A 12,912-nucleotide genomic window follows, 5' to 3' on the forward strand; every position below is an offset into this window, starting at 1 on the left:
GACGTCTCGACGCGGCACCGCCGCGCTTTGTGTCTGTCCGTGCGCCGCCGCCTCCGCGCGCTCCGTCTGCAGAGGCTGCTCACTCGTGTCTCGAGGAGGATTTCCAGTGTCTTTCCAGTGTCCTTTTAAAAAAAGCTTCACGGTTAGACAGGCTCTCCCTCCATTATTCCTAAGACGCCTGCTTGCTAAGAAGTTCTTGAGACGGGACCGTTTCAGTGATCGGATCTGTAGCCGTGACAGCTCCCTGCCTCCTTGCTGGGTAGTGATGATCTGCCGCATCATCCCCGACTTTAATAAAAATTCTCCAGACCTAGGCCTGGCAGATTAGGGACGGAGTGAAACCGCCCGGCAGGAAGAACCGACACTGTCTGGCGTCGCTGTGTTGAAAGTAATTATGGTCTAGTAGTAGAAGAGGAGTAACATCTCATTAGTGTTTCTTACTCCAACTTGTTGAACAAAGAACAGAAATTGTTGAGTTAACACGGTTCAAGAGTTACGCAGTCCTTGTGCATAAAATTAAAAATCCAGATTAGTAACTGGGACAGTGGCTAACATAAAGCAGACACTAAATAGTATAAATAGATGAAAAAATAAGGAAGAATATCGAATTATCCTTTTAAAAATAATTGTAAGGTCGACATTTTGTTTTTCAAGATTAAAATGGTTGGCTTTTTTAATGACAGTATTAGCATAGAACTTACATCCTCTCCTAAACGTTTTCCTATTTACAGCGTCTCACTGTACAGTCTCTCTAGGCTGGCCTTGAACTTGTGGTCCTTCAGCCTTCCCAGTAGCTGGGATTATAGGCCACTACCCCCCTACCATGGTTTGGGGATGTTTAAAATCGTAGTGGCATGTAAATCCATTGGTATGAAGAATGGTAGCAAATTGGGTTGTGTAAATAATTTCCAAGATAGCATGGTGCTTTACATCAGCGTTTATGAGGGAAGAAAAGGTTGACAGTAATGACAGTCTTTTTGTTGTTGTTGTTGTTGTTTTTGTTTTTCTCTGGTACCGGGAACCGAACTCATGACCTTGCACTTGCCAGGCAGGCGCTTTGCCGCTGAGCTAAATCCCCAGCCCCATGACAGTCTTGATAGCATGGGAACTAGGCAAGAGGGGGAGTGGACAGATAGTAAAATCCTACCTTGTGCTGTGGATTTGAGGTAACACCTGTCCAGATGGAGTGTAAGACAGAGACAGACTCAACGGAAAGAAAAAGAGGCTTGTAAAATGGTTCTTTGAAACTTTGTGTAAGTAGAAACATAACCAAAAGACAAGATAATAGGAATTCAGCGTCTATTGAGTAAAACATAGATATTGAGAAAAGGGAGCCTCCGAGTTCTCTTAGGAAAATAGGAAGAATCTGAAAGAAATGTGGAATCTCCTGAGATAACAGAATGATGTATTGCTGGGTAGAAGATACAGTACCGTTAGGTGAAGATACTAATTTAAGAACCTTTAGTTTACCCAGAAAGTGTGGTAAGTAGAGGGAATGGAGCTACTGTACTATTTCTTGCACATTTACGCTGTGCCACTCTATGTACATTAAACTGTGTGAGAATTAGTATCTCTGTTTCACGGATAATTGAAACTGATAAAGCTGTTGGCATAACATTATTCATATAACCAAAAAGCAGAAATAGCTCAAAATGAGCAAGGACTGATGAATGAATGAAAGCAATAAGAAGAAACAAAATATTGATAACATCACTGAATCTTGAAAACATTATAAGTAGTAGAAGCCACAAAGGACCACATTCTATGATTGCATTTATATGAAATGTCCAGAATAAACAAATCAGCAAAAAAGGAGATTAAGTGGATGCTTACCTCTGGAGGGAAGATTGGAGGAATGGTGTTTCTTTTTGAAGTAATGAAGTTGTTTTCAGAATGATTGTGGTAATTTATGAATATAATGGAAACCGTTGAATTGTAAGTTTTAAGTGGGTGAATTGTATGGTACGCAAATTATATCTTGACAATGCTATTAAAATAAACTTTGAAAACAGGTATTTAATTGAGATCTAGGAATTACACCTAGCTTTTTTTTTGACTGCAGAGTTCGTGTTTGACCTGTCAGTGGCTTCCCACTTTGAACCTTACTGCAGCGTCTTGTTTTAATATGTTCAGCGTATTGTCGTACCTTCCTAAGTGAGCCTCCAAGCTCTTGCCTTTTCCCATTCCAGCCAAATACTTGCCAGAATAATTTTCCTGTAAAAGTACGCACTGTGATCATGTGTTTCTTCTGCTTAAGGATCTGCAGAGACTTCTAATTGTCTAGAGTTAATTTCAGTTTACTTTTGTTTTTTTTTTGGTTTGGTTTTTCTCCGGTACCAGGAACCGAACTCACGACCTTGCGCTTGCCAGGCAGGCGCTTTTGCCGCTGAGCTAAATCCCCAGCCCCTTCAGTTTACTTTTGAAGATCTATAACCTAGCCCCAATCTTCCTTGTTATTCTTATCTACTGCATAATCTTGATTTTTTTCCATCTTGTCCACATTGTTTACTCTTCTTGGAATCTTTTGCCTTCATTTACCATGATGACCCATTCCTCTGTCTAGATGCTTCACTCTCTCTGTTCTTCACCTATCCCAGTTTTAGCCACCTTCACATCTTAGCTTAAATGGATTAACCCTTTCATAGTGACTTCTCATTTTTACCTAGCCTCTTAGGTTTCGGTAGCATTTAATTTACCCTCCTTGAATGGCACTTCTCACTACTGCCTGTCTTGATAGGTTTCTTGAGGGTAGGTACATTGTTGTACCTTACAAGGCTTTCAATTCCTGACAGGCCTTAGGACAGTGGTGGCAAATAAGTAGGTTTTTGGTTGCAATTTGGGACTCTAAAAGATTCACCATCAGTGCCCTAGGGGAACGTGAGGGGTAACAATGCTTTCTAAAAATAATTGACTCATTTTTAAATTTTCTCCTACTTCTTGCTACCCCCATTTGTTTGTTTTTTTGAGACAGGGTCTTGCTTGCAGTTCAGGCTGGGCTTGAGCTCACTTTGTAGCCCATGCTGGCCTCGAACTGGGATGGCCTCGAACTCGCAGTGATCCTCCTGTGTCAGCCTCCGGAGCGCTGGGATTACAGGCGTGCGCCACCACGCCTGGCCCCATTTGTTCAATATTATTGAACTCCTAGAGGAATGCAGTAGTAGAAGACAGAGAAGTTCCTGCCTATTTCAAGTTTAACTTCAAGTGAGGAGCAATAGAAAATTAACATGTAAACAATAAACAAGCATGGTTATTTCAGCAATAAGGAGGAAAGAGAGGCTACACTAAGTGGGTTAGGATATGTCTCCCTGAGTAGGTGACATTTGAGTTGTGACCTAGAACCTAAGAAGGAATCAGCCTTTAGGGACTACCTGAACAACCCCCGCAACACCTTTTTTTTTTTTTTAATGGATTCCCTGTGTAGCCCAGGCTGGCCTCAAACTCCTGCCTCAGTCTCTCCAGTGCTGGGATTACAGCCATGTGCCACCACACCTGGCTTGAAAACCTGTTTGTTTTTTTTTAAATTAGATTTTATTGGTACATTTTAGATATATGTATTGATCACATTCATCATAGAGAATTTGTACCTGTGCATGATACACCTTGCTTTTTACCCCCATGTCTCTACCCTTTCTCCAACCCCTCCCCCCAAATTACAAAGTTTTGTTTCCGTGGAAAACCTCTTTAAAAAACAACACTTTAGTATTTTGAGTGTGAAACGCAAGATTTGTTTATGAAAGTAATTCGCCTATTTTAAAATTAATGAAGGTTTCTATTGCAATCGGGCACTTTTTATTATAGGGAAATGATAATAAAAATAACATAAAAGATTCTAAATAAAATTTGATGAAGTTTATTAGAAAAGCAAACATGATAAAAAACAGTAATTAGTCATAAAGTAAATTCAAAGAACTGATGGCATTTCTGTTTCTTACCCATGATCATAGTTTATTTTCTTTTATCTATAGCTAGTAGTCTAATTTATCTAATTTGTATTTGTTGAGTATTTTAAAGGAATTTTTAGAGTATGTAAACCTCGATAAAAGCCAGGCATGGTGGCGCACACCTATAATCCCAGCACTCACGAGGCTGAGGCAGAAGGATCGTTGCAAGTTCAAGACCAGCTTGAACAGTGAGACCCTGTCTCAAAGAGACTAAATAAACAAACAAACCTAGGGAAATTACAAATTATTTTAAATAAAAGTAACTAGAATATATTTATTTGAGCCCATTCTTTACATACTAAATTACAAGCTTTTTCCTTTTTTCACATTTTTCCTCCTGATCCTTATGTAAATCCTTACTTTTATTACGATCTATCATTCTGTGTCTTCCTTTTGCCCCACCCCACCCCAGTACTGGATTGAACACAGACCCTCATGCATAGAGGCAGGTGCTCTAGCACAGAGCTACATCCTCAACCTTTTTATTTAATTTATTTTGAGACAGGGTTTGCCCACATTGCCCAGGCTGGCTTTGAATTTTCCTACCTCAGCCTCAGGACCCTAGGATTATAGGCTTGTGCCCCTTGCCCAGCTATATGTCTTTTTTTTTTTTTTTTAAATAACTAAATGTTGAAACAGTATTTTCCCTGTTCATTCAAAATCGTTGTAATTTTGTGTGTGTATGTGTGGTATTAAGGATTGAATAGAAGGCCTTTGTTCTGTGATACAGCCTCAGGACATACATTTATTTTTATATATATATATATATATTTTTTTTTTTTTTTTAAACTTCAAGACAAGGTTTTGCTAACTTGCCTAGATTGGGCTTGAATTTGTAGTTCTCCTGCCTCAGTCTTCCAGAGTGCTAGAATTACAGGCTTGTGCTACTGCACCCAGCGGTAATTAACACTTGAAGCTACTTTCTAGAACCTTGATGTGGCAACAGATTTTGATTACGGAAGAGAATAATCCTCCTCCCAGCCTTTCTCTCCAGAGACAACCACTTGTAGGTTTTTAAATAAATTCTTCTTCAAGTTTTCTGAAAATACAAGCTTGCACAGAGAATCATTTTTTTCTTTCGGTTTTAATCTGTTATCTTTGTTTTGTGTCTTCATTCTGGTCACTTCCCCTTTTAAATTTATCTTGTTGAGTAATTTATTTTTAGAGTTTTACACAGTCATTTATTCACTTGTGTCAGTGTTTATTGAGTATCCTATCCTTTGCCCTCCTGGAATTCACAGTAAGGTGAGACAGGTGCACAAGTACTAAATGCTGGGTTAGCACTATGAAAAGTTTTATGGTAGAAAAGAGAGAGAAAAAAAAGAATTTCCTCTCTGGGAGTAGAGCAAGGAAGACTCAGAAGAGCATTTAAGATGGCTCTTGAAAGTAGTATTTTACCAAGCAGAAGGACATCTGAGCCACACCCTGAAGGTGACAAAATGTATGACTATTTATAAAGAGGGAACCAGGCAAAAGAGGGGTGAAGACAGTTCCTTTCCATTGAGTACAGAGTGATTTGTTTGTTTGTTTGTTTTTATCTTTTTGAGACAGGGTCTCACTATGCAGTTCAGGCTGGCCTTGAGCTCACTTTGTAGCCCAAACTTGGAACGGTCCTCCTGCCTCAGCCTCCTGAGGGTTGGGATTACAGGCATGTGCCACCACGCCCGGCTGAATACAGAGTGATATTGCTAGGGATTGGGGGTATAGACAAAAATGTAGGTTGGAGCCAGTTAGGAAGGTCCCTGAGTGCTGTGCTAAGCAGCTGGGACATTCTAGGCAGTGGAGAACCACTGAAGATGATTTCTTCCCCTCCTTTTCAAATAGCAGTCGCCAGCATTTGGGGCACACTATTAATGCCATAAAGGAAGCGATTTTCTTGTTCCTATTTTGAAGGGGAATGACTCTTGTGCTTGCTTCAGCAGCACATGTACTAAAATTGGAACGGTACAGGGAAGATTAGCATGGCCCCTGCGCAAGGATGAGATGACTGTTAAAATTAAGTATTAAGTATAGTGATGAAATATGTTAATGCTAAACGTGCAACTGGATGTTTTTTGTTTTTTTTCTTTTGAGACAGGATCTCACTACATAGTTTAGGTTGGCCTGAAATTCCCTGTGTAACCCATACTGGCCTCAAACTTGAGGTGATCCACCTGCCTCAGCCTCCCCAGTGCGTGCCACCACACCCAGCCAGTCTTCTATCTTCAGGGCATCTCAGTTGAGAGTGGCCACACTGAAGTGCTCAGTAACCCCTGTGCCTGGTTCTGTCAGCTGAGACAGTGCATGTACTATAATGTTTTGAAGACTGTAGTGAGGTGACTGCTTGTCTGTTCAGGGACTTCTTATCAATATGCTCCATCACAAATTCTGTTAGCATTCATTTCTTAAGAATACAAATAAGCCTGATAACAGCAAGCAAAATTATTTTTAGGTTCTTTGAGATACAAGGAATGAAGCTAGCATAGAGAAGGAAACAGCGTAATATTTCAATTTCTGAACTTCGCCTGAAGAAATCTTTTATGTTTCCCAGTAGAGTATTAGAAATTAGTGTGTTGAATTACATTATGGTTAAATATTTCAAGTTTTTATGATATTTCTCCTAGAAAATTATAATCTGCCTAGCAATCAATTTGTAACCATCTTAACTAATATTTCTTCATACTTTTGTATCTTCCCAACCACCATAAAACCTTGTATTAGTAACTAAATGACATTTAACTTCCAGCACCAAATATGTCATTTTTTTCCCTTCTTACCCACCAGTTAGGTACCCAACTCTGGGGACCTCAACAGGGATATCTTGCAATTCAGTTCAACTCTGACATTACCTTGCCTTACTCAACTAGTGTCAGATTCAGCAAGTTTTGGTCTCAGTCCCACAGGGCTGCCCTCACTTCATGAGCCATTAGCAAATACCAGGTTCAGGTCATCAGGTTACTCATGTTTTTCTCAGGCATGGCTGCAAAATTGGGTTCCCACAACCCGCTTCCCTTACAGAGTCAATAATTTATTAGACTGGTTTACAAAACTCTAGAAAACACTGTATTTACTATAACCAGTGAATTGTAACAGATACAAATGGACATCCGGATGAGGAAATGTGTAAGGTGAGGTCCAGAATGGCCCAGAGCATAGGGGATTGTCATCTCCCCGGAGATGCCCTGTGCTGCCTGCATGGGAGTGCATTCGCCAGCTCAGCAGCTCTCCAAATCCTCCCTTAACGGGCTTTTCTAAAGGTTTCATTATGTTGGCCTGACTGATTAAATCATTGGCCACTGATGACGGAACTCCATCTCTGTCCCTCTTCCCTTCCCTTTGTAGTGACCAGCCTCCACCTGGAAGCTACCTGGGAGCCCTCTTTCCAAGAATCATGTCATCAGTGCACCATAGACACACTGTCACTTAGGAGATTGCAAGGGTTTTAGGAGCTCTGTGTCAGGAGCTAGGCAAAAAGATTTTAAGAATTTTTATTATACCACGTAACCCTCATTAATTATACCCTCTGTTAGAAGAACAGAGCCTGAGGCAGGAAGGATTGTGAGTTCTTGGACTACATAGGAAGACCCTGGCTGAAAAACAGAAACAAAAAACAACTGTCATTTTTTTTTTTTATCAAAACTTAATGGTAAATTGTCAAAAACATAATGGTAAATTTCCCAAAAATGTTAATTTAAATAGAAAGCCAGGTGTGGTGGCCCACACCTGTAATCCCAGCACCCAGGAGGGTGAGGGAAGAAGACTGCCGGGAGCTTGAGGCCAGCCCGGGCTACATAGTGAGTTCAAGACCAGCCTGAACTACATTGCAAGACCCAGTCTCAAAAAAGAAATTAAGGGGCCGGGCGTGGTGGCGCACACCTGTAATCCTAGCACTTGGGAGGCTGAGGCAGGAGGATCACTGTGAGTTCGAGACCAGCCTGGGCTACAAAGTGAGCTCAAGGCTAACTTGAACTGCACAGCGAGATCCTGTCTCAAAAAGACAAAAAAAAAAAAAAAAAAAGAAATTAAGAAATAGAAAAGTTTAAATGAATCATAACTGCCTCATTAACAAGAATAAATGAAAGAGAAATTACTATAAATTATAGTTTAGTTGTATTTTATGTATTATATACTATATTATTTTCAAAATTAATTGAGCATTAATAAAATATTAAGTGTGCAAAATCATCTCATAAAGCAGAGCAGATACTTGTGTATGTTGGCTACATCTGTTTCTCCCCTACCCCAGTGCTTGAGGATTAAACCCAAGGCATTCATACTCAATTATATCCTCAGCTCTTTTTTTTTTCTTATTTTGAGACAGGGTCTTGCTAAGTTGCTGCACTTAAATTTTGAATTTTCCTGCCTCAGCCTCCCAGAGTGCTGGGACTACAGGCATGCACCATCATACTTGGCCCTACATGTATTCTTCAATACATAACAGAAAGATTTTGTTAATCACTAGTCCACTGTTTAATTTTGAAATAATTTAAATATTTAATTTTGGAAATCATTACAAAGGACATTAATATTTATTGATTATAAATCAAGACTGAATATTTGTATCCTAATGCAGTAATGTATATGAAGAAGCAGAATATTATAGACAGTGTGCTGGCCCACACCTGTAATCCCAGTGCTGGGGAGTCTGAGGCAGGAGGATCACCGCAAGTTCAAGGCCAGTGTAGACTACATAGTGAGTTTGAGGCCAGCTTGGCCTGCATAGTGAGATACTGTCTCAAAAAACAAAACAACAAAACAAAAACCCCCAGAAAATAAAGTAAAAAGAAGCATAATGTAATAAATCAGGATAAAATATGCAGATTTATCAAATGCAGTATAACATTGAGCTAGTTAAGGAGCTTCCCAGGATTTTTAAAAAAAAATTATATTTAAATTTTTTTTAAAATTTTTACTAGTACATGTTTGTAGTACATAATGATTACATTCATTGTAGGGAATTGGTACATGTACATAACATCTCAATTCTTTTTTTCCCCCACCTTAAAAATTTTTTTGCTAGCATCAGATTCATTAATTTATTTTATAAGGCTTTATGAAGTTAATTATCATGTGTACAGATTGACAGCTAGACTAGCAGGCCAAAAATTGCGATACATAAGACAATTATACTAAAGTAAGGTACACTTTTTCTTGGTGTTTTTGGTGTTTTGAGATCAGGTCTTGCTTTGCAGTCCCGGCTGGCCTCAAACTCATGGCAAGCCTCCTGTCTCAGCTTCCTGAGTGCTAGGATTATAGGCGTGTGCCAGCACACCTGGCAAGGTGCACTTTTAGATACATTGTTGATGCTGGATTATAATAACTTTTCTCCTCTTTTTTTTTTCTACTGTCTATCTTTTACTTTGAAGTTTATTTATATGTTGGGTTTCTCAAAAAGAGAAACCATGCATTACTTAAGTTGTGTGCCTGATTTACTTCATGTAGTACTGCGATAAGTCTCGGGGTGCATCCATTTTTGTACAAATGACTCAAGTTTATCCTTCTTTATGACACAGTAGTATTCCACTGTCTATAAATACCACATTTGGTTTATCCATTCATCTGTTGTAGGCTGCTTCCAAGATTTAGCTATTGTTAATTGTGTTGCTATACACATATACGTCACAGTGGTATGATGTCTTTAACTCTTGTCTTTTTGTTTTCATCTTGTGTATTGAGTATTTAAGTGAAGTAGGAAAAAACAGATCAGATCATACCTTCACAAATATTTTTCAGTATGTGTTCATACACTTAAATAGATTAGCCCTTTTCTGTGGTAGTCTTACCTCAAAGTTTAAAAATATAAGTAATGTCATGTACATGTACTAACCCCCCACAATTAATGTCATTGTGGGCTGCAACATGTACCAATAAAAAAATACAAAAAATTACAGTGTGCTGGGCAGGTTAGGTGTTAAAGATTGATTTTTTACTCAGGGCTTAGTAGATACATATATTTTCGTGTAATTTAACCAGTGTTCAAATTGGAATTTTCCTCAGCCACTGTGAACCGTCTGAGTACTTACTATATTTATGTTGATTGAGAGTCCTAAATAATTTCTTTTCTTTTTAAACAGAGATAAAAACAACAGTGTTTGATGACTGCAAGAAAGAAGGCGAGTGGAAGGTAGAATCTGCATATGTTGCTCTTCCGTTGAGTTCAGTACATTGTCGTTGGGATATTTCTGTAAGGGTGTACAGTCTGGAAGCACGCTGTTCACCTTCAGAGCCTAAGTTCACCATTTGGTAGTCGTAGCTTCTTTGGCAAGTTTCACGATCTTTTCTCTACCTCTGTTTCCTTGTCTGTAAATCCCTAAATAGGGATAGTAATATCTCCTGTGATAGTTGTAAATAGCAAGTGCAAAGTGCTTGAGCCAATAATTCTGTAAGTGGTGATTTATAATTTTAAGAAAATTTGATGTTAAACCTAAGGTGTATTTTAAATGGACAACCTCTAATTCGTAATAGAAATTTGCTATTTTCTATTGGCTTAGCTATAATACCATATGTGTCTGTTGAGAAAAATAAATGTCTAGATCATGAAGGATAAAGATGAGTGGATATCATCTCACCTACTGTCTTGATATTTTAGTTTCATGTTACAAAAGAGCTAGAAATTTGAGTAGATTTAAGGGCTCATATTCTGTATTTTATATATTCCTGACAATTCCATGCTTATACTGTGTCTTTATTTGTATTTATTTTAAGATCATGCTTTTAGATGAATTTACTACTAAGCTTTTGGCATCATGTTGCAAAATGACAGATCTTCTAGAAGAGGGAATCACTGGTAAGTGTTACTAATTTGTCTCATGAATACTTTTTTATTCCAACCTGGAAGGTTTTTGAAATATTAAGAAATTGCCAGGCATGATGATGCCTGCCTGTACTCCCATCAGTTAGGAGGCTGAGGCAGGAGGATCACCAAGAGTTCGAGGCCAGCCTGGGCTACATAGTGAGCCAACCTTAAAAGTGCATAGCAAGACCTTAAAGTACATAGCAAGACCTTCAAAGCCAACCTTAAGTACATAGCAAGACCTTGTCTCAGAACCAGACAAACAAACAAACAAAAAATTTAGGTAGTAGTTGCTGTTGCAGGTACTTTTCTTGTCACTGAGATGCAATACTTGTTGCCCACAACTTGAGGGAGAAGACGTTTATTTTGGGGTCATATTTTAGTGCATAATGGGCTAACTCGAAGGCAGGAGGGCATGGCAGAGGGGTGTGGCAGTCAGGAAGCAGAGGGAATCAAGGGAAGAAGAAGGGTGGGTGAGATACTCTTCTAGGTCACCCCCAGTGGCCCGCCTCCTCTGACCGTGTGCGACGTCCTAGCATCACATTTACCTGTAAACCTGTCAGTGGACTGACCCGCCAGCGAGCGGCGCCCCATGGCACAGTCACCTCCAAAGCCCCGCCCGTGATCCCAGGAGGCTTTAGGGAGACGTGCAGATATAAACCATAACAGTTGTGTTTCTGAGGTTTTTTTTCTTATAGCTCTAGTTATAACACTTAGATTTGACATTTTTTTCTCACAAGTTATCCCCAGTCAGATTCTTGCCAAGCTGAGACATTTAATTAAGGGTCCCTATCCAAGACTGAGTCTATTGTTTTGTTGGGGTTCTTCTTTAATTTTTTATTATTACATTGACATTAAGAGTTTAGTATATTGATGCTTCATCTCAGTGTTTTGATTGATGTTTGTGGCTCCTTTTTTTTCTTGTGTGTGCCTGTGTGTGTGTGTGTGTGTGTGTGTGTGTGTGTGTGCATGCGGATGGTTCTGGGGATCAAATCTAGGGTCTCTTCTAGGCAAGTGCTCTACAACTTATGGTCAAACTCCCCGCCATTGTGGTTTTCCTGTGTTGCTTTTAAATGGATATTAAGATGTCTTAAAAGCAACATTTGTACATATTTAAAAATATGTAATGCTGATCTCATAAATTTCTGTATTACCTAGAAGTGAGACAATTAGTTACAAGTTTAGATCACTTCTAGTATGAAAATTAAAATACAGTTCTGAAAAAAAATGGTGGTGCCACAAGAAGTTAGTTGCACTGAGACATTAACCTGTATCACTTTTTGAGGAAAATATCTTATTCATAATCATGTTATTAACTTAATCATCTATTAACTCATTTATTTAAATTTGTTCTCCATAACAACCCTAGAAAGACGGATGTTAAATACTCCTATTTGCACTGAGGAAACAGACTCAAAAGGAAATATAACCCTTTAATATTTTGGATCCTAGTGTGATATATATACCCTCTGTCACTCCTAACTTATGAGATTCAGAAGGACATCCAGTATTCTCCAGAAAGTCTGACCACATGATATTTATAAATAAAATAACCTCTACTACGTATTCAATTCATGGTCTTTATAACTCTCAGTGAAAAAAGCTCTCAACTAGAAATTGGAAGATTAGAGCATTGTTTTTCTACTACTATGAGATATAATTGAAAAATAGAGTAAATATTTAAATTTTAAAATATTTATTGCAGTAAGAGGTACATTGCCATTAATCCCTCTCAGAATATCCCCTGCACACATTTTGAACGCACTTACCCGCTTCCTGCCACTTTCTGAAGCAGTTTTAGACATTCCCTTTCATGGGTGTTTTTATAAGATTCAATAAAAAATTCAAGGAAGGCTGCCACTGAGTGCCGGCCAGCAGAAGGTCAGCCTTGTAACACTGTGGTGTGTCCCATCTGCCTTACTTACTGGTTCTAGTGTCTTCCGGCTCTTCCCCAAATTCAAAAGTGACCAGGAAAGGCAAACATTTTGAATCAGTTCAGGACATTGAGGCAACCTGACAGCATAACCAGAGACTCACAAAGGAAGGCTTCCCTAAAACTGCCTGAAAAAGTCATAAGAACAGGGGGATAACTGTGCCTGAAGTGGTGGTGGCAGGAGTATTTTGAGAGGGATTAAAATGGCAGTGTGTCTTTTAATGTAATTCTTTTTCTTCTTTTTTTTTTTTTTTTTTTTTTTTTTT

At 38.8% G+C, this 12,912-nt stretch overlaps 1 protein-coding gene across 2 annotated transcripts in view; it reads left to right on the plus strand.

Moving 5' to 3' along the window:
* Stxbp3 (syntaxin binding protein 3) overlaps positions 1-12,912 on the plus strand; it is a 55,105-nt gene that overhangs the window by 476 nt on the left and 41,717 nt on the right. The window contains exons 2-3 of one of the 2 annotated variants that reach the window (XM_005388834.2): positions 9,995-10,044; positions 10,626-10,707. In XM_005388834.2, the coding sequence (XP_005388891.1) occupies positions 9,995-10,044; positions 10,626-10,707 (132 nt within the window). Of the gene's footprint in view, positions 1-9,994; positions 10,045-10,102; positions 10,182-10,625; positions 10,708-12,912 lie in introns of those variants that run through there. The other variant, XM_013516538.1, reaches the window with a different exon arrangement.

Source organism: Chinchilla lanigera, unplaced genomic scaffold (assembly GCF_000276665.1).
Source record: "Chinchilla lanigera isolate Chin_1 unplaced genomic scaffold, ChiLan1.0 scaffold00034, whole genome shotgun sequence".
Lineage (NCBI taxonomy): Eukaryota > Metazoa > Chordata > Mammalia > Rodentia > Chinchillidae > Chinchilla > Chinchilla lanigera.